We start from the raw sequence: 21,664 nt of genomic DNA on the forward strand, positions 1-21,664 counted from the left end.
TTATTTTGAAACTGTGTGTCAATCTTTCTTAACAAAAGGAAACATGCAAGTCCTGTCTGCTAATACTAGGTGTTACTATCGCAAACCAGTACTATCACAAACCAGTACTGTAATCTGTGTGTGTGTGTGTGTGTGTGTGTGTGTGTGTACATGTACCTGCCAGGCCTTTACATTATTTCACTACTTTTTGTGAACTCTTCTGTTTTTCATTTTGTTTTCTTTATTTTTATCATTTTAAAAATATTTATTGATTGATGGAGGAGGGAGGAGGAGGAAGACAGAACCAGAGCATCAATCTGGCACAGATTGATGGGGATCTAAGTCAGCACCTCATGTTGTGACTCCAAAGCTTCACCCGCTGTGCCACCTCCCTGGACCCCCTTTTATCCTTTTCATTTAAGATGAAGAGAGAAACAGAGATGACCCCTGAGACTCTGCACCACCTCACACGAAAACTGACTTTCCATACATGGTTCTGTCTTCCTTAATTTTAGCATATTAGAGTGGCATATAACACCATTTCTGTCTCAGAGAGTTCCTGCAACAAAGCATCTCTCCTCTTTGATATTTAAGCTGGAATATATAAAACACCATCAAGGTAGCTGACATTGTAGTCTGCTGACAGCACTCCTTGATTTTGTTTTTTCCTGAAACCTCCCAGCCTGCCCCACAGGTCACTTCACAGTTATATAGAGTGAAGTGTCAGTGACAGAGCTGGAGAATCTCAGGGCACGTGTGCACGACAGCCCTCTGTGTCCCCACCTGGCATCTGCGTGATGCTCTGTGGGCACAACCCCACCAGGAGGGGAACTGCTACATCTGGGCCGCCTTACCATTCTTACTTCTTTTTTTCTTATTTATTTATTTATTTATTTATTTACCTATTTATTCCACCAGGGTGGTTGTTGGGGATTGGTGACTGCATGATGACTGCCAGCTCCCACCCACCTCTTTTAATTTAGAGGTCATCTGCCCAGAGAAATCAGGATGGAATCAGCAGCAAAATCTTTTGGATAATCATGGTAGCAGCTGCAACTTGGTGTCTGGAAGGTTTATTTATTTTAATGAGATAGGTATAGAGATAAAGATACAGAGGAAGAGACAGAGCACTGTTCAACTCTCATTCTAGTGCTCAGAATAGAATCCAGGACCTCCGCACCTCAGGCAGGCATGAAAAGCATTTACATAACCACAGGCTGCCTCCTTAGAACTGTCTTAGTTGTTCAAACCTGAGGCAGCTGTGGTCATGACAGAGAAAGTTTTGAGTCATAAGAACTTAATGTAGTGAGTGAAGAAATGCCCTTTTTTTAACTGAGGCCAAAGAAAAGGCTAGGGGGCTGGAGAAAAAGGTCAAGTATTTAAGCAGTATTACCTGGCAGTTTACAAAGATGATATTTGTCCTCAGGACAAACTTTTTGGACCTGGTGTTGATTATGCCTAGTGATTTCAGTAAAAAGTGGAAGACAACTGCTAGAAATTTTCCCTAACATGTGGAAATGGAATTGCAAAAATAAAAACCAGTTATTTATTTGTGAGAATGATGATGGCTATAGCTGGGAGAGGTGTGGGGTACAAAACTTTGATGGTAAAAAAATAAATTAAAAAATCTGTTATGGTGGCTGTGGAGTGAAACGGTACAACTACTGTCTTATATACTTGAAAATATTATTTAACCGCTAATGAAATCTTATTAAAATAAATAAATTTCCCTGTACATAGTTGAGGGGAGTAGACAGAGTGCCAAAAAATGGTAATAGAAATATCTAAATGTCTGTGTACTGATACAGTTAAAGTTCTTTTTAAAAAGTATATGTCATATGTTTTGAAGGTAGAAACCAAGTACTATTATCAGTATCTATTATTTACTATACTATTAAAGAATTTTTAATAGCGGGAAAGAGAGGAATGACACATGTGGCATTGGAAGTTTGAACTTCGGACTCCATGCATTTAAATACAATATGAAAGAAAGAGAGAGAGAGAGAGAGAGCCAAGAGATGAAGCATGGCGTAGCACAAGCATTATACAACAAAGTACCCAGCTTGGATCCCTGCCACCACCAGTAGCCAGAGCTGAGCAGCCATCATTATCATCATCATCATCATCATCATCATCATCATCATCATTATCATCATCATCATCACTCTCTCCTTCCATTTTGTTCTCATTCACTCCCTTAAGTACAAGTTGGAGGAGAGCATCCAATGAAATAAGGTGCTGCCTCTTTCCTTCAGATGAAGGCAAGAAGGCAGTCCTCTGGGAGGGAGGCAATGGACATTGCTTAGCTACCAAGGAAGCTAACATCTTGATAGAGGTCTTCCATGCTCCAGAGCTCTGAGAAATGCTAGTTGATGACTGAAGGCCAAAAGAAGCAGCAGGCAGGGCAAGGAAGGAGCACCGTGGTTATGCACAGTGACTTTCGTGCGTGAGGCTTCAAAGTCCTGGGTTCCATTTCCTGCATCTCCAGAGCCAGAGCTGAGCAGTGATCTGGTTAAAAAGAAATCAACAAGCCAACAACCTAAAACAAAATCAAGGTATTTCAAAAGACCTCCAACTGCTGATTCTCATTCCACTGTGATCACAGAGTTTTCTAAGATTGTTGAGGTTTCAGGTGTGGTCTCTTTGCAGTCAAGAAGAAGGTCACCTTGAGAGGAGTGAGGTTGTCTGAGGCTCTCTGTACATTGTCCAGAATGCCTGGGAATTCTGACTCCAGAGCCCATGGTGCGGTGTGCAGGGTCTCTCTCCCTCCTTCTCTGTTTCTGGGGATTCTCCATTTTACTTTCTTTCTTTTTTAAAAATATTTATTTATTTAATCCCTTTTGTTGCCCTTGTTGTTTTATTGTTGTAGTTATGATTGTTGTTATTATTTATGTCATTGCTGGATAGGACAGAGAGAAATGGAGAGAGGAGGGGAAGACCGAGAGGGGGAGAGAAAGATAGACACCTACAGCCCTGTTTCACTGCTTGTGAAGCAACACCCTTGCAGGTGAGGAGACGGGGGGGGGGCTCGAATCGGGATGCTTATTCCGGTCCTTGAGCTTCATGCCATGTGTGCTTAGCCCACTGCAACCATCTGACTCCAGATTCTCCATTTTTCACAAACGGCAAATGTACATCCTGTCAACTAGGTCTTACCAATGTTGTAAAAGGACAGAAGGCTTAGACAACTCAGTCCTAGGAGTGGCAGGAATGGATCCTGGCATCTCTTCCACGCAAGTCTTGCTCTGCTCCGTGCATCCACCATCTCTCCTGGTAGGAGCCTGGATTCTGAAGCACAGACATGCCTATGGTCAATGGATACATCACCTATGGCCCCTTCAAACTAATCACTTTCTGACCAGGTCTTGAAAAATGACTACAGTTTACTGAGGATATAATTGCTCAGTGTAGAGAATCAAGGGTCTGATTCAGGATTAGCTCCTTTAGTTTCCAATCATCTTCACCTGCAAAAGGTGCTTTTGGAAAATAATAGCTTTGTGATCCTACTGAGGTTTGATAACCACACTCTCTCATGCTTGGGGTGAAATCTCACACTGGCATCCGAACACACCCCTTAGTGCTATACTGCTCGTTCTATTTTCATTCCCTATTCAGAGTGCTGCACAGGTCAGGATTATGGTGATGACAGTGAGTGAACTTGGGATCTCAGAGTGGTGGGCAGCAAAATCGTTTGCATAAGTAGCATGTTATCTCTCAGGCCCCTATTGGCCATTCTAGAAATGTTGCCAGTATTGGGAACAGCAAAGAAGATCACCTGAGAATGCAGTAAGACAAGACCAGGATTGCTTTGGTAGCCCACCAAGTCACAAGTGAGTGCTAACACGGTTGACTCGTGGACAGAGAGGTGCCTAAGGAGAGATACGGCTAAAAGTCCGTATCTACTCGGGAGTGACTGGCAACAGACTGGTGGTCTGCAAGTGGGGCTGTATAGTGGCAGCCTTCCCACATTGTTCTCCTGATGAATGGGGAGATGTGTTGAATAATTTCCTCAGAACTCACAGTGTACAAACAGCTTTTTTTAAGAGACTCACAGGGCAAAGGAGTGTTGCCTAGATTGGCTTTGGCTGCTGTCTGAGCAGTTCAATTGGGCCGGGGGCTTTGGATCCTTGGGGCTTGGGAGTCTCTTTGTATAACCACTGTGCTATCTCTCCCCCACCCTGTTTTATCTCTTGGTCAGGAGTGGATGATTAAACTAAAAAAAGTCTACATATGGAGGGGCCCCCAGGTTCCAGGCAGAACCTTCCATTCCAGGACCATCTGTTCCCTCTCCTCTGTGTGGACATTGCCTGCTTTTACTTCTAACTCATGTTTACCCTTCTGTGTTTATAAACAAACTGTATTGAAACATTTGGGGGTTCTTTGCATCTACAGATTATATTTTTACTTCTAGGTAGGGACTGGGTGGTGGTAAACCTGTATTAGGACCCACATTGCAGTCTTACAGACATGGGTTCAAGGCCTCAGTCCTGCAGGGGTGGGAAGCTTCATCAGCATGAAGCATGCCTGCATGTGTATCTCACTTCTTTGTTCTCTCTCCCTCCTTCCCTCACATCTGTTTTCACCTGTATTTCTTGTGCCCTCTGTATTTGGCTCTGTCCCCATACAAATACATATTATTTTTAAAGTTTTTTTTTTATTTTTAGAAAAACAGGCTAAAAACAGTCTATGGGAGACCAAGTCGGGACACAAAGAGCACCTGTGCAGGTCTGGGAGGGCCCACATTTCAGGCTCCCCCCAATCAACTGTCCCCATCTTCTGAGGCCACGTCAGAGATCCAGAAATTTCAGTGAAGAATAGAACGGGGAAGCACAAAGTAGAATTTACACTGCGTTTGGTATATTGTACCAAAGTAAAGGGTTCGGGCAGGGGTGGGTGGAGCTCAGGTCATGGTGTAATGATGGTGGAGGAAGACCTAGGCTGGGGTTGAGAGTGTTTAAGAAAACAGAAATTTTACACATTTATAAAGAAATGTATTTACTATAAACCGCTAATCTACATGAATTAAAAAAAAACTCCTATCAAGAACATTGGTAGGTTTCCCTGAGCTATGGTTCACATAAAAATAAATAAATACAATGATATCGGATGACATGAGAGATTTGCCTTTTAGATGCTTTATTCAATCATTCACTGCATTCCATACAAAGATAAAGGGAACAATGTAGTCAGTACATTATACACAGGGGGAGAACCCACACCAGGAGTCCCAAGGTGCCTCTGGTGCCCAGTCTCTGTCACTGCTGGAAAGACACCATCCAAATGGCTTTTATCTGTCTGCCTTAGCCAGACAAGTTTGTCCATCCAGAATTCCTGGGTCAAGGCCGTGCTTCAGAATCGCAGGTGAGCTTTGTGCTTCAGCATGTAGCTGTCCAGTGTTTCCCAGAAGCGCAGGAAAACGGGTCTGTCGGAATGGCGCTGGTGAGTGCTGACCTCCAAGACTGTGACGTCCCACTTGTGCACATTGGGCTCGAGAGGAAGATGGTCATACTTGAGGTGGAAGGCCTTCATGTGAGCAAAGATGTGGTCTGGAGAGCCATCATGCAGGCGCCAGGGCCAGCCCTTGAACTGCCAGGTGGGGCCTTGCACAAACACAGCTACAACTCGATCCCAGTCTCCAGGGCTGAGTCTCAGGGGCTGGTCCACGACTCGGTAGTGAACCCTGATAGTGCTGGCAGAGTCCCACGCTGGCCTCGGGCTCTTGCTTCTCTGGATGAGAGTTTCCTTGGCGGACCGGCAGCCTTGTCTCTTCTTGGCCTCGGAAGACACGAAGCTCAGGTCCTGGAGAAGGTCTGTGGCATTCAGCATGGTGATTAAAGAGGTGGGTGCCGCCGGAATAAGGATGATGGGTGTGCCAGAGCCTCTGTTGCTCTGCTGCGGGGGAGGCCTGGCTTGGACAAGGGGTCTTGGCACAGCCTGGTCTCCTGGAGTCTGAGACGGAGGCTGAGCCTGAGGCTGAGGAAGGAAGACAGAGGCTGTTATGGAAGGGAGGCTCAGGCCACGGTAGGTACCTTTGGTGTCTATGTGGAAGTCTCCGGTGTCCTTTTTGCGTCTGAATCTTTCCTGGTCGTATCTGTCATAGGCAGCTGGAGGCTGCGGCTGGGTGCACCCTGTGGGAGGCCCGGCTGCTGCTGCCTTTGGAGCTGCTGGCTGTTCAGGGGCCTGGCCTGCTTCTCTGGCTTTGACAGAGTCCAGGATGGCAAAGATGCTGTCTCTGAAAGTCTTGCCTGTGCTCTGTAGAATGGTGGTGCGTGTCCTTCCCAGCCTCTCTCTGCTGACAATCTCTCGGGTGGCTTCCACGTCAGCATCCACGAATCTCCTGGCTGTCGGGGCAGCTCCAGGCCCCTCAATATCCACCTTGATGGTAGTCTTCTTCTTAGCCATCCTCTTGGCCTTGATCTCAGCAATCTTGTCCACGGACATGGCTTCAGATAGTGGCTTGAGGCGTTCAGTGCAGACACTGGCTTCCTTAGGAGCCTGCAGAAGAGCAGCCAGTCTCTCCTGGTCCTGCCTCACAGCCTCTTCATCCTCCATTCGTGCCTTCTTGGCTTCTGGGAGGACTGCCTCTGCAGCTCGCTTGACTGGAGCCACCTGCCCAAGACGCATTTGCACAGGGCCAGTGCGCTCTAGGCCCATGCATGTGGATACTTCCCCATTCAGGTAGCTCAGCAGATCCTTTCTGTCAGGTCTTCTCACCACAGGAATGTGTTCACTGGCTGCCTTTCTCACATATACAACGTGAGGCAGTTGGGCATGCATCAGAAAGAATAGCAGGCACTCCAGCGTGTAGTACTCTCTGGCTTCTCCATCCTTGCCACTTCCGCAGGCCACATAGTTGGTCTGCACGCTCTTGGGCCATGAGAATTCTCCAAAAGTCACATAATCTCCTCTTACCACAATCTCCTTCTGCTCCATGTAGAATTGCCGCAGGATGCCCAGCACGTCTGCCATCTTCAACTCCGGTCCTCTGCAACTCCAATACATCCCCACACTGCTTCTGCTGCTTTTTATACCCTTCACTCCTACTACTTCCCACCCTGAGCTCTGGCTTCAGCCAATCAGAAGAGGTGTCTGCAAATCCTATCAGGCACTAGGAGTCCTATGGAAGATTAATCCCCTCCAGGTTCTTACTGAAGACAACTCTGCCCCACCCTAAAGTGGTCCTTGTCCTGAGGGTTCACTTTGTTGTTTTTTTTTGAACATTTTTTCCTTCAATTAATGTTTTACTTTTGACAGTAAATAAAATATTGTATAATAATGTTTTGACAGTAAATACAATAATGTTTTACTTTTGACAGTGAATACAATAGTTTGTACATGTATAACATTTCTCAGTTTTCCACATAACAATACAACCCCCTTTTATTATTATTTATTATTTATTTATGGTTGTTTATTATTTTTTTAATTTTTTTTAAAAATATTTTTAATTTATTTATGAGAAAGATAGGAGGAGAGAGAAAGAACCAGCCATCACTGTGGCACATGTGCTGCCATGGATTGAACTCAGGACCTCATGCTTGACAGTCCAAGGCTTTATCACTGTGCCACCTCCCGGACCACTATTATCATTATTTTTAACCAGAGCACTGATCAGCTCAGGCTTATGGTGGTGCAGAGGATTGAATCTAGGACTTTGGAGCCTCAGGTATGAGAGTGTGTTTGCATAGGCATCATGTTATCCACCCCACCCTGAATTAAACTTTGAAAGTTTGCCACAATTACCCCCTTTCTGTGCTTAGTACTGCATCCTTATTAACTCTACATAGTTTCGTATTGGAGCTCAGCTGAGAGTTTTTATAAATTCCATCAAACCCAATAAATACATACTGATCCTTTGTTTATTGAGGTCTGTCACTTGCCCCCATTTTATTTTTGTCAGTAGCCTTTTATACCTGTGCATATTTTTGTTGTGATTAGGATTATCAAATCAGATTCTGTATACAAATCCACTGTACCCACGTACTCGTATTTTAAAAAATATTTTATTTATTTTAAGGAGAGAGAAATAGAATGATGGAGAGACCAGAGCACTGCTCAGCTCTGGTTTATGGTGGTGCAGGGATTGAACCTGAGATCTCAGTGCCTCTGGCCTGAGTCTTTTGCATAATCATTATGTTGTCTCCCATGCCCCAAAGTCTAATTTTGTATAATTGGAGATGTATTATTGAAAAGAGAAATAGAGTGGCCGAAATTAGAGGCATCTGCATCACTGTTCATCACTTGTGAATATCCCACCTGCTCTGGTATTTGGGAATCGAACACTACCTGGTTTTTGAATGCTCTGCAAATATTTCAAACGGCCCTTTGTGAGAACTATGGATGTTATCTTGGGGATTGGGTGTGGAGTAGAACTTTAATCTCTGTCACTTTATAGCAGTTTAAGTTACTACTAATAAAATATACATGATACCAAAGTAAATAAATACATTACCATCAGCATAGGAGTTGGCTCCCACTCATGCCTACTGTGAGGATCTGAGATGGATTCTATGGTAATTGTACCAAAATAACAACAAAAATTGTACTGAGTCAAAATCCTAGTTGAGACTGTGAGAGTGCTGGAGATTATCATTAGGGAAAAGTGTAGGTAGGGCACCGAATTTAGGTGTATTAAATATTAATACAAATAAATGTCTTCAGCACAAGAGAGGAAACAATATTCAGGAGATGGTAATGGAATCAGGCCCCTGGGCACCCCTCCCTCAGGCACAGCTCACAACAGGCATTGTAAACTCGGGAATCTGAACAAAAGTCATGACACCCTGGGGTTACTGGAAAACAGAGTTTTTTTTTTTTTTTTTTTTTTGGCTTGCCAGATCCAGAATCAGCTAATACCAAAAAGCTTCTGGGCCCTTGTGTGCTATAAGATTTCCCTTTTATAGATAAAGAAAGGTTTCAAAATAAAATGATTCACAATATGCATACAAGGACTAAGAGGTGGGCAGAGGTCACAAAGGTCAAAGGCTGTCAGGACTTTTACAAATACCAGAAGCTGACTTTAAATCTGCCAAGGATTTTACAAATACCAAGAGGCAGACGGGTTAGGTTTAGGATTCACAGGTGGTTAAAAGGAGTTTGGTACAAGCAGTTATTAATTTGTATGCACTCCTTCAGCGTCAAAACAGCCCCTACAGCCCTTAGAAGGCAGGGTTCAGAAGGACCAAAGAAATATTCACTCTCCTCATGAAGGGCATGGAAGCCAGCAAAAATATATGGAGAAAATATTCCAGGGCCAGGCAGTGGCACACTTGGTGGAGAGCACACAATACAGTGTGCAAGGTCCTAAGTTCAAGCCCTTGGTCCCCACCTGCAGGGAAAGCTTCAGGAGTGGTGAAGTAGGCCTCTGTCTTGCTCTCCCTCCCTCTCTCTCTCTCCTCCATCTTCTTTTCCTTCCCTCTCTCTATTTTTTTTTCTCTCTCCCCCTCTCCCTTTCCTTCCCTCTCTTTCTGCCTCTCCTTTTACCAGAGCACTGTTCAATTTTGGCATATGGTGGTTGTGGGGGTTTGAACCAGAGACTTTTGAGAGTCTCTTTGCATAATCGTTATGCTATCTACCCCACCCTCTCTTTCCCTCTCGACCTCCCCCTCCTCTATTAATTTCTCTCTGTGATTCAATGATAAATAAATAAAAATATTTTTAAAAGGAGAGAGAAAGAGAGAAGGGGATTCCGGCAGTAGCGCAGCAGGTTAAGCACACGTGGCACAAAGTGCAAGGACCGGCTTAAGGATCCCGGTTCCAGCCCCGGGCTCCCCACCAGCAGGGGAGTCGCTTCACAAGCGGTGAAGCAGGTCTGCAGGTGTCTCTCTTTCTCTCCCCCCTCTGTCTTCCCCTCCTCTCTCCATTTCTGTCTGTCCTATCCAACAACAATGACATCAATAACAACAACTGTAATAACGAAAACAGTATAACAAGGGTAACAAAAGGGAATAAATAAATATTTTAAAAAAATAAAAAGGAGAGAGAAAATATTCCACCATTTTATATAAATGAGAGTGGAGATAGGATGATGGGTATGGAGGAGGCAGGGGGCCAGGCACTGACAGGGAGGCAGCAGGAGAGGCTCTGGCTGGAGCTCAGGGGAGACTGTTGTAGAATGCAGGACCTGCAGGCACGAAGAGATGCACCCTCAGGGCCTAGTACCCAGGGAGGCCTATTCTTCCCCAAAGTACACAAAGGATGAGATGGGGAAGTGACAGCAACCTCAACTTCTCAGGAAAGTCATAGAAGGCCTATTTTTTTTTTTTATTATTTTCATTTATAAAAAGGAAATACTGATAAAACCATAGGATAAGTGGGGCACAACTCCACACAATTCCCACCACCAGAACTCCATATCCCATATACTCCCCTGATAACTTTCCTATTTTTTCTCCCTCTGGAATATGAACCCAAGGCCATTGTGGGGTACAGAAGGTGGAAGGTCTGGCTTCTGTAATTGCTTCCCCGCTGAACATGGGCATTGACAGGTCGATCCATACTCCCTACCTGTCTCTTTCCCTAGTGGGGTGGGGCTCTGGGGAAGCTGAGGGTTTATTTTTCTCTAATGCTGGGTTGAGGAGAACCTGGGAGCTCAGCGCCTCAGGCATGAAAGTCATTTGCATAAGCATTAATCTGTCTCCTCAGAACTACATTTGTTAATTATTCAAACCTGAGGTCCTCTGTGGCCACCACACAGTAAATTTGGAGTCAAAAGAACTTAAATGGTGATTGAAGTGCTACCCTTTAGAACCGTGGCCAAAAAATGTGAAGGGGCAGCGAGGAAGGAGTTAAGTGGAACACTACCTTGCACTTACAAAATAACCATAACATTTTGCAAAAATGGTAACTTGTTTACAATGTCTACAAGAGTATTGGAATCATGCAGGAAACATGCTCAGACCATTGATTAACTCAGGACTTCATCTTCTTGGCTACAGAGAACAGCACAGCTAGGAAGAGGGGAACATGTTTCTAGAAGTAGCGTTCTTATCTTCCTGGGGGTATACACCCTAAAGAGTGTTTTTTTAATCTTATTTTTAAATAAAATCTGTTCTTTATTTCGTTGTTGGTTTATCTATTTTTTTAAATTTATTTTTATTTTTATTTTATTTATTCCCTTTTGTTGCCCTTGTTGTTTTATTGTTGTAGTTATTATTGTTGTTGTCGTTGTTGGATAGGACAGAGAGAAATGGAGAGAGGAGGGGAAGACAGAGAGGAGGAGAGAAAGATAGACACCTGCAGACCTGCTTCACTGCTTGTGAAGCGACTCCCCTGCAGGTGGGGAGCCGGGGTTCGAACTGGGATCCTTATGCCCATCCTTGTGCCTTGTGCCACCTGCACTTAACCCACTGCGCCACAGTCCGACTCCCTATCTATTTATTTTTTTAATTATCTTTATTTATTGGAAAGAGACAGTCAGAAATCAAGAGGGAAGGGAGGGATAGAGAGGGTGAGAGACACAGAGACACCTGCAGCCTGGCTTCACCACTTGTGAAGCTTTCCCCCTGCAGGTGGGGACCGGGGGCTCGAACATGCATCTCTGTGCATTGTAATGAGTGCATTCAACCAGGTGCGCCACCACCCAGCCCTGTTTATCTATTTATTTATTTTATCGTGAGAGGTATAGAGATAAATGTGAGAGGCAGTAACTCTAGAATAGTTATAAGTATAGTTGCTTTTTGAGTTTGAGTTTTAAGAATAGTTTAAATACAGTTGCTTTTTGCCCTCCTGCCCAGTGAGGTGGAAAATTCCTTGCCCTTTTCCCCACGACAGAACCTAAGAGGCCATCAATTATTTTGACAGACCCTGCAGCGAGCAGGACTCATCATGACCTCTGCAACAGAATACTGTTACCAGACAGTTAAAAATGGCCTGACAAATGATGACCTGATAGATTGCAAACAGATGGTCGGTGGTCCCAATAAAGAACAAAAAAATGTGGTGACCCCCACTTTGGCTGGGACCTATTGGTCTGGTGTAATGTCTAAAACTAGCCCATGCTTTGCTCTGAATAGATCAGGCTTTTGCTAAGTTTGAAATGATTGGAGATAGGCTGGTAAGGTGATGTGTTCCCCCTCCCTGAGTGGAGTCTGAATTCCTATAAATTGTATGGTTTGAGCTTTGTTCAGGGTTGAGCTTGGTAGACTAACACCAGTCACCATCTCGGCCCGGATTGCAATTCGTGAATAAACATCTTTTGCTTCCTTGCAATGGATGGTGGTTTGATTTCGCTCTTTAACATTTGGAGGCCCCAGCGAGATCTCCTCGGACAAGAGATTCCTGAGGACACCCCATCCCAGGTCCGGACCCCAGGAGGCCTTGGAAGCTTTGCCCGGCGCCGGTAAGTCAGGCCTGATTTTTCTTTTGGAGTACGGTACCGTCTGTGTGTCCCTGCAGGGCTTGGGGGTCTGTGGATTGCGGGACGCCGCATTGAAATCCCAGACCGCAGCGCTGGGAAGTGACGACTTCCAGGCTGCTTGGGTTGGGTAATAACTGGATCTGAAACAGGGTCCGCACCCTAAGGATCTGGAACAGGGTCCGACAGCCCAGGGTTGGGTGATAACTGGATCTGAAACAGGGTCCACACCCTAAGGATCTGGAATAGGGTCCGACAGCCCAGAATATTAGTTCTGTCTCTTGTGGCCACTCTTTGTGTCGGTTCTCTCCCACTCTCAATGTGGAATCCAGGGTGTCAGATATTGTCTAGACATTTGTTAATATCAGATTGATTAAGCTCGCTTGTCTGTGTGTGTGTGTCTTGTCTGTTTGTCAGTCTGTGTTTTGTGTTCACTCACTTTCACTTTGCAGGAATGGGCCAGGCAGCAGCTCTAGTGCAGGGACCACACCCCCGCCCTGCCTAGGTGTGGCTGTTACCCCGGACGGGCCCGTGAGTGCTCCCTCCCTGCCTGCTGTTCAGGTCCCAGCTGCAGGGGCATGCCTGGCCGGCTTGTGAGCCCCCCAACATTTAAAGCTTTCTGCCCACTCATGGCAGCTGAATTTCCCTGTTGTCTATTATCCTAATGATTGTTGAACTAGATATTCTCATTGCTCTCCTCTTCCATTAGGGTTTGGTTTCTGATACTCCCCAGCTGGGAGAACAGGCTCCTGGTAATTTTAGTTTTTCTCTTTGGAGTACCTAATTCCTGGACTTTTGCTGTTTTGGTCTGGACCTAACCTGATCTTCAGCACTGCCTGACAAGCTATGTTTTGTGAGTGAGTGTTTCAAATGACTGACTTCTTGGGTGTGTGACCCATTTTGGAAGAAACTTGGTCAGGGTAACTCTTAAGATGGGCACAGCAAGAGTTTTGTGAAGATGAGCTGAATAGAGAAGTCTGGAAAACTGTCCTTGGTCCTCTTGGGCTTCTCGTGGAGGGAAGCAGAAAGAATTTGTTTATTCCTCCTTGTTTTTTCTAGGGTTAGTTAAGGTCGTCCTAGGAGCTGTTAGTTTAAAAAAAAAATCTTAGTGTATAAATGTGAGATGTTTCATCTTGAAAAACTGTGTGAGTGCAGATCTAAATTTGTGTTTGACCAGGTATGTTGCTAAGATGTGTCTGTACTGGTTAAAAGCTGCTCTTTTCCCTTAAACAATCAGCCCAGATATATAAATGATAAAAAGGTGACTATGATGCGTCTTACATGTTTATATGCGTGTTTTAGGTTTGTTTTTGTGGCCTGAAAAACATTAATCTTAAGGTTAAAAGTGTAAGTGACTTTAAAGCTATATTCTTATCAGAGTTCTTTAAAAAAGGAGTTTTCAGTACAGTTCTTATGTGTTAATATAAGGGTAAAAATTAATTTGCTAAGGCAGCTAAATATTTAAAGTATTAAGTATTTAATGTGACAATTCTTCTTCTCCAAATTGATATTAAATTATCTATGTATTTAACTGATATTGGTCCACAGCAAATTTGCATTTGTCTGACACTGGAGATGTTTTGAGAAGTCACTAGTATGTGTTAACTCTCTAAGTAATTAAAGCTCGTTTAAAGTTTAAAAAAAATTAGTTAAACTGAATTTGGTTTAGAGATCCTGGTTATGGGAATTGCTACAGGAGGTTAAAAAGATAACTTTTAAATGTATGTTCTTTAAAATTCAAACAGAGCTTCTCAAGTTAGGTATCACACACTGAAGATGTGTCTCTATCTCCTGTGTAAAAAATGGCAGAAAAGGTTATTGACATGTAAGAGTTTTAAAATACCTTCTCAACTAAAGAAGTAGAACTGGCTTAGGTGAGTGAAAAATAACACAGTGGTTATACTAATGATTTTCTAGCCTAAGGCTTTTGCTCTGGTTTTCCTCTTTATTATCTTTCTGCTTTTAAAAATTATCTGGTTTGTTTTAAGATGCTGTCAGAGATTTATTCTTGGCAAATGGTGTTTTTGGTCTGATAGAAGACTTGTTTTGGCAAATCCTGATTTAACAAAATTATTGTTTTGAATATTAATTTATGAGGTTTATTTTAGCCTTTTAAGTTGCCATATTAGAGCTCTAAGGGGTAAAATCTATTAAGAGTTTTATATCTATGCCTACTCATGATAGCTTTGTGATGAGTAAAGATCTTAACAAAAACTGTTTTAATATTGTGCTTAAATTGTTTAAGCAGTTTTAAATAATGCTAAAGAAATGGTAATCATTTTATCATGTCAACACATTGGGTATTGACTTTATATACTGTACTGGTATATTTGTTTGTTAAAAAGGCCTTCTAAAATTATATAGAGATGTATAGGCCAATTCTGGTCATTAGGTTGTCAATTTTGGTAAGCTCTTAATCTGGTTTTGTGTATGTCTTACTGGTTACAAATGTAAAAGTACAGCAGTGATACCCCTTCAATCATACTGCCAGACTCTCTTAGGGGGTCTCCAAGGGGCAGTAAAATGGCCCACAAATCTCTCTAAGGTAAATAAAATGGCACTAAATTTGGCCTTTTGTTGCTCAAATCTGCCCCAGGTGTTAAAAGAAAGTTACAGAAGACAGAAAGATTTTTTTTAAAAAAAAGCTGAGAGATTGCTCAGAAGGTTTTTTAAAAAAAGTTGGCAAATGTTTTGACATTAGACTTAAAAAAAAAAAAGAAAAGAAAGAAAGTCAAAAAGATGGGTCTAGGGGTAGAGAAAGACCAGTGATGCTACTGAAAAGAAAAAAGACACTAGAAAAAAGGCTGTTTTACCAACAAGCCATTTAGACTGCTTGTGGATGAACTTAAAGGCATAAGCCGGGGAGTGCTGACCCAAAAAAAAACTTGAGCCATGGCACAACATTGCTTATTTGTCAAATATTGGGCCCAGTAGCTGCTGGATGGACAAAATGCCTGAGGACAATAGCACCTGTGGCACAGCTGGTAAGGAAAACAGACAAGCCATCACTGGGGCAAGTCCAATGCCCACCTAACCTGCTACCAAGTTCTGTTCCTAGACCAGCCGTGAGTGAAATTCAGTGCTGCCACCGGCCTGAACCCTGCCACCCTGATGTTGGAGACAGATCCTGAGGCTCCCCGCAAAAACATGACTACCAAGAGGTATGCCTTTGCTACATGGCGTGTGCATGGAGCACGTGGAGAGGGAAGATTCCTGACTCCCGCCGGGAAGATGACCCAGCACAAAAAAAACCTACTGGAGGCCACATGGACCCTGCAAGAAGCAGCCGTGACCCATTGTTCCGGACATCAGAAAAGAAACTAGAGGGCAGATGAAGCAGCTTGTGCAGCTACACAGCAAGCAGGGCCAGCCTTGGCATTGATTCCACTAGACTCCCTGCTTCCAAAGGACCCTGGATACAGTAAGGAGAAAGATAAGATGGGCGAGAGATTAGGACTAGAGACTAAATAGATTTTACAGAAGTAAAATCAGAGACTTTTGGGTATAAGTACTTGCTGATATTTATAGACACATTTTCAGGTTGGGTAGAGGTTTACCCAATAAAGTCCGAGGGGGCATAGATGGTGAGCAAGAAAATTTTAGATTAAAAACAGTGCCCAGGTGGAGAGTTCCCTCTCACCATTGGTTCTGGTAAACAGACTTTCACTGTTTTTGTGCGTCAGTTAGTGGCCCGAGAAATGGGAACAAATTGGAAATTTCATTGTGCTAATGAGCCCCATATTTCTGGGCACGTAGAGAGGTAAATTAGATCCTAAAGGAGATTTTAACTAAATTAACCCTTGAAACTGGCAGGGGATGGGTATCGCTCCTGGCTCAGGCCCTTCTGAGAGTGCACTATTTCCCATTTGTAAACAAACTGTCTCCCTTTGAAATGGCTTTTTGCAGACTGCTGCTATCATGATCTGTAATTCTCTTGTCTCTGATCCATTCCACAACTGTTATCAAGTTCTTACAGATCTCCAGCCTATATTGCAGGACAAAGTAGAATGTTGTGCTACGAGTCTTTGGGAAAGACCTTATATCGTGATCCTGAGTACACCAACTGCTGCAAAGGTTGCCGGAAAATGCCAGTAGATTCATCACACTCATTTAAAGAGGACAGTTGCGGAGCCCACTGAAACAGAAGACTCTTAAGATAATGGTTCTTAGAACCGGGTATGCTGAGGCTTCAACAGAAAGAGAAGATGAAGATGAATCAAGGATTTGATTCCCAGCTAAGACGAGTGGGGAATGTGAGAGGCAGTAACTCTAGAATAGTTATAAGTATAGTTGCTTTTTGAGTTTGAGTTTTAAGAATAGTTTAAATATAGTTGCTTTTTGCCCTCCTGCCCAGTGAGGTGGAAAATTCCTTGCCCTTTTCCCCACGACAGAACCTAAGAGGCCATCAATTATTTTGACAAACCCTGCAGCGAGCAGGACTCATCATGACCTCTGCAACAGAATACTGTTACCAGACAGTTAAAAATGGCCTGACAAATGATGACCTGATAGATTGCAAACAGATGGTCGGTGGTCCCAATAAAGAACAAAAAAATGTGGTGACCCCCACTTTGGCTGGGACCTATTGGTCTGGTGTAATGTCTAAAACTAGCCCATGCTTTGCTCTGAATAGATCAGGCTTTTGCTAAGTTTGAAATGATTGGAGATAGGCTGGTAAGGTGATGTGTTCCCCCTCCCTGAGTGGAGTCTGAATTCCTATAAATTGTATGGTTTGAGTTTTGTTCAGGGTCGAGCTTGGTAGACTAACACCAGTCACCATCTCGGCCCGGATTGCAATTCGTGAATAAACATCTTTTGCTTCCTTGCAGTGGATGGTGGTTTGATTTCGCTCTTTAACAATAAAGAAGAGACATAAAGACACAGCACTGCTCTCATTGTCCTATTCTGGTGCTTGGGGTAGAACCTGGGAGCTCAGAGTCTGAAGCAGTCATCTGCATAGCCATTATGCCGTCTCCTCAGAACTACTTTTTTTTTAACAGAGCCCTGATTAGCTCTGCTCTATGATGGTGCAGGGGATTGAACTTGGGACTCGAGAGCTTCAGGCACAAGAGTCTCTTTGCATAATAACCACCATGCTGTCTGCCTCCCCACCCAGAACTACACTGCTCTAATTATTCAAACCTGAGGTCAGCTGAGACCACATACACATAGTGAGTTTTGAGTGCTAAGAATTTATGTGTTGAATGAAGTGACACCTCTTATAACTGAGGCCAAAGAAGTGTGAGAATTCCTTCCTTTAAGTAGAAAGAATTGTAACCAGTATCCTGCTGTGGTTAGGGGCCTGCACTAAAAAAAATCCATAGACACTGGAGACACTTAATTTTTCCTCCCCCCTTCCACCATTCTATTAGATAAGAAAGAGAAATAGAAAGGGGGAGAGACAGCTAGCAACACATGCAGACCTGCTTCACTGCGTGTGGCGCATTCCTATTCAGCTGGGGAGAAGGGCACAGACCCTGATCCTTGCTCAGTGGGTGCACCACCTTCCAGCCCCCTGACTTCTACTTTTTAAAGGAAAAGCTTTACTGAGATACTGGGAGTGGCAGAAAAAGAACCAGAGCATCACTTTAGCACATGCAAAGCTGGGGATGGGTCTCAGATCCTCCTGCTTAAGGGTGCTCCATGCACCCCATCCCCGCTCCTTGGAATGGATTTCTTGTGAGACCCTCCTTAGTGCTGAGAACTTTCTCTAAAAATTTCTCTCCCAATGATGATTTTGACAGTGTCCATTCTTCCAATGAATGAGTACAGGACATCTTTATATATATACATATATATGTATATATATTTAATGATTTAATAATGACTAACAAGATTGTAAGACAATAGGGATACAGTTCTACACAGTTCCCAACATCAGAGTTCTGTGTCCCATGCCCTCTGTATGTTTTTCAATTTTTCCTATATGAAAATCATTCATCATGATTGATTTGATGACTCATCAAATGATGACTCATCATTTTCAGTGTACAAGTCTTTTACCTCCTTTGTAAATTTCTTTCTAGATAGCTGGTCATTTAAATTTTTTATTATTTTTTATTTATATATATTGGATAGAGACAACCAGAAATCAAGAAGGAATAGGATAAGAGAGAGAGAGACAGACACCTGAAGCACTGCTTCACCACTCATGAAGCTTTCCCCCTGCAGGTGGGGAACCAGGGGCTTGAACCCAGGTCCTTGTGTACTGCAATGTATACGCTTAACCAGGTGCGCCACCACCCGGCCCTCAGTTGGTTTTTTTCTGCAGCTAAAGTTAAAGGGACCAGTTTCCAAATTTCCTCTTCTGGTTTAGAAGAATTCAATTAAATGGTATAGTAACACACACACAAACACAAACAAGACTTCCTCCCCAACCTCTTCTCTCTGTAGGCCCAGAGATCACATCAATCCCTCTATCCAGTCTTTTCACTGGTGGACTCTAGTCTGTTTCCTCTGTAGCCTCCAGGTAAAACTGGAATTCTCCTTCCTAGTGCCTGGAGGACTGTTGCTCAGTGATTCTGGTGAAATGTGAGTTTGTCTCTGGTATCAACCATCTTTTCAATGACTGTCTACTGTTCAAGCTGTTCTTCATGATAACTTTTTTTTTACCAGAGAACTGTTCAGCTCTGGCTTCTGGTGGTAAGTGTGATTGAACCTGGGACTTTGGAGCCTCAGGTATGAGAATCTGTTTGCATAACCATGAGAACGCGTTTGGCAAAGGACAGCCCCTCAACATTAAGTTGGAGGACTCGAAGAGCAGGACCAACAGCTTGAAAGCTGTCAGGAGCTGCTTGTTGCTGGCTTTGAAAGTGACGGGGATCCATGTGGATTCAATCGGCTAGGAAGGATCGTCAGTTTCCCCAATGAATGGGTACTCACGGGATGCACCACGGGAAGGTCCATCCAATGCAACCCTACATAGCCATTATTTCATCTACCCTCTGCCCATAACTTTTTACTAAAATATTTCTAATTTTCATGGTTTTCATGAGGATACCAGGCTGCAGGCAGGAGTCTGTTCAAACAGTTCTCGGCTTTTCCTCCTTCATCTCCCTGATCCCATCAGGTTCCAGGATCTTCTGGAGCCTCAGGCCTGATGAATGTCTTTTGCATAAACACTGCACAATCACTTGGGATCCCCTCATTTTATTTTTAATTAAAAGACACTCTCCAAGGATCTACAACCCCTGCTGTGCTGCTATGTTCTATTGAATGAATTCACATGTATATTTAGTCCTATCTAAAGACTACATTTGAATTTAATGAAGAATTTGCAGAAGGGGTGCATTCTACAATGTGTCCACAAGGGGGCGGCTTAATACTGCATTACACGTGGTTCCCTTGCCTTCAGGCCAAAGGGACCCTTTGAATTTCTTACCCAGTTCTTGATTTGACTAGGATGTATCCAGAGCACTGATGTATATAAAAATAATATAAATATAAATCTGCACTACTTCAGCCTTTAGGTTCATAACTAGTGAACAACTTGTTTGGCTTTATATGTTAACTCTCTTTTCAGCCACCAGGTTCCAGATGCTAGCATGATGCCAACCAGACATCCCTGGACAGACAACCCCACCAATGTGTCCTGGAGCTCTGCTTCCCCAGAACCCTGTCCCACTAGGTAAAGAGAGAGGCAGGCTGGGAGTATGGATCGACCTGTCAACGCCCATGTTCAGCGGGGAAGCAATTACAAAAGCCAGACCTTCCACCTTCTGCATCCCACAATAAGCTTGGGTCCATACTCTCAGAGGGCTAAAGAATAGGAAAGCTATCAGGGGAGGGGATGGTGTGAGAGGCAGTAACTCTAGAATAGTTATAAGTATAGTTGCTTTTTGAGTTTGAGTTTTAAGAATAGTTTAAATACAGTTGCTTTTTGCCCTCCTGCCCAGTGAGGTGGAAAATTCCTTGCCCTTTTCCCCACGACAGAACCTAAGAGGCCATCAATTATTTTGACAGACCCTGCAGTGAGCAGGACTCATCATGACCTCTGCAACAGAATACTGTTACCAGACAGTTAAAAATGGCCTGACAAATGATGATCTGATAGATTGCAAACAGATGGTCGGTGGTCCCAATAAAGAACAAAAAAAATGTGGTGACCCCCACTTTGGCTGGGACCTATTGGTCTGGTATGATGTCTAAAACTAGCCCATGCTTTGCTCTGAATAGATCAGGCTTTTGCTAAGTTTGAAATGATTGGATATAGGCAGATAAGGTGATGTGTTCCCCCTCCCTGAGTGGAGTCTGAATTCCTATAAATTGTATGGTTTGAGCTTTGTTCAGGGTCGAGCTTGGTAGACTAACACCAGTCACCATCTCGGCCCGGATTGCAATTCGTGAATAAACATCTTTTGCTTCCTTGCAGTGGATGGTGGTTTGATTTCGCTCTTTAACATTTGGAGGCCCCAGCGAGATCTCCTCGGACAAGAGATTCCCGAGGACACCCCATCCCAGGTCCGGACCCCAGGAGGCCTTGGAAACTTTGCCCGGCGCCAGTAAGTCAGGCCTGATTTTTCTTTTTGAGTACGGTACCGTCTGTGTGTCCCTGCAGGGCTTGGGGGTCTGTGGATTGCGGGACGCCGAGTTGAAATCCCAGACCGCAGCGCTGGGAAGTGATGACTTCCAGGCTGCTTGGGTTGGGTGATAACTGGATCTGAAACAGGGTCCGCACCCTAAGGATCTGAAACAGGGTCTGACAGCCCAGGGTTGGGTGATAACTGGATCTGAAACAGGGTCCACACCCTAAGGATCTGGAATAGGGTCCGACAGCCCAGAATATTAGTTCTGTCTCTTGTGGCCACTCTTTGTGTCGGTTCTCTCCCACTCTCAATGTGGAATCCAGGGTGTTAGATATTGTCTAGACATTTGTTAATATCAGATTGATTAAGCGCGCTTGTCTGTGTGTGTCTTGTCTGTTTGTCAGTCTGTGTTTTGTGTTCACTCACTTTCACTTTGCAGGAATGGGCCAGGCAGCAGCTCTAGTGCAGGGACCACACCCCCGCCCTGCCTAGGTGTGGCTGTTACCCCGGACGGGCCCGTGAGTGCTCCCTCCCTGCCTGCTGTTCAGGTCCCAGCTGCAGGGGCATGCCTGGCCGGCTTGTGAGCCCCCCAACATTTAAAGCTTTCTGCCCACTCATGGTAGCTGAGTTTCCCTGTTGTCTATTATCCTAATGATTGTTGAACTAGATATTCTCATTGCTCTCCTCTTCCATTAGGGTTTGGTTTCTGATACTCCCCAGCTGGAATAACAGGCTCCTGGTAATTTTAGTTTTTCTCTTTGGAGTACCTAATTCCTGGACTTTTGTTGTTTTGGTCTGGACCTGA

The 21,664-nt window shown here is 43.9% G+C and overlaps 1 protein-coding gene and 1 long non-coding RNA gene across 2 annotated transcripts in view; one reads left to right on the forward strand and one right to left on the reverse strand.

The window, feature by feature from the left end:
* LOC132537038 (uncharacterized) overlaps nt 1–21,664 on the forward strand; it is a 168,469-nt gene that overhangs the window by 37,354 nt on the left and 109,451 nt on the right. The window lies entirely within an intron of this gene.
* On the reverse strand, nt 5,329–6,948 carry LOC132537035 (parafibromin-like). Its single transcript, XM_060186471.1, has one exon. It carries the CDS (start codon nt 6,946–6,948, stop codon nt 5,329–5,331), a length of 1,620 nt encoding a protein of 539 aa, XP_060042454.1.

Source organism: Erinaceus europaeus, chromosome 2 (genome assembly GCF_950295315.1).
Source record: "Erinaceus europaeus chromosome 2, mEriEur2.1, whole genome shotgun sequence".
Lineage (NCBI taxonomy): Eukaryota > Metazoa > Chordata > Mammalia > Eulipotyphla > Erinaceidae > Erinaceus > Erinaceus europaeus.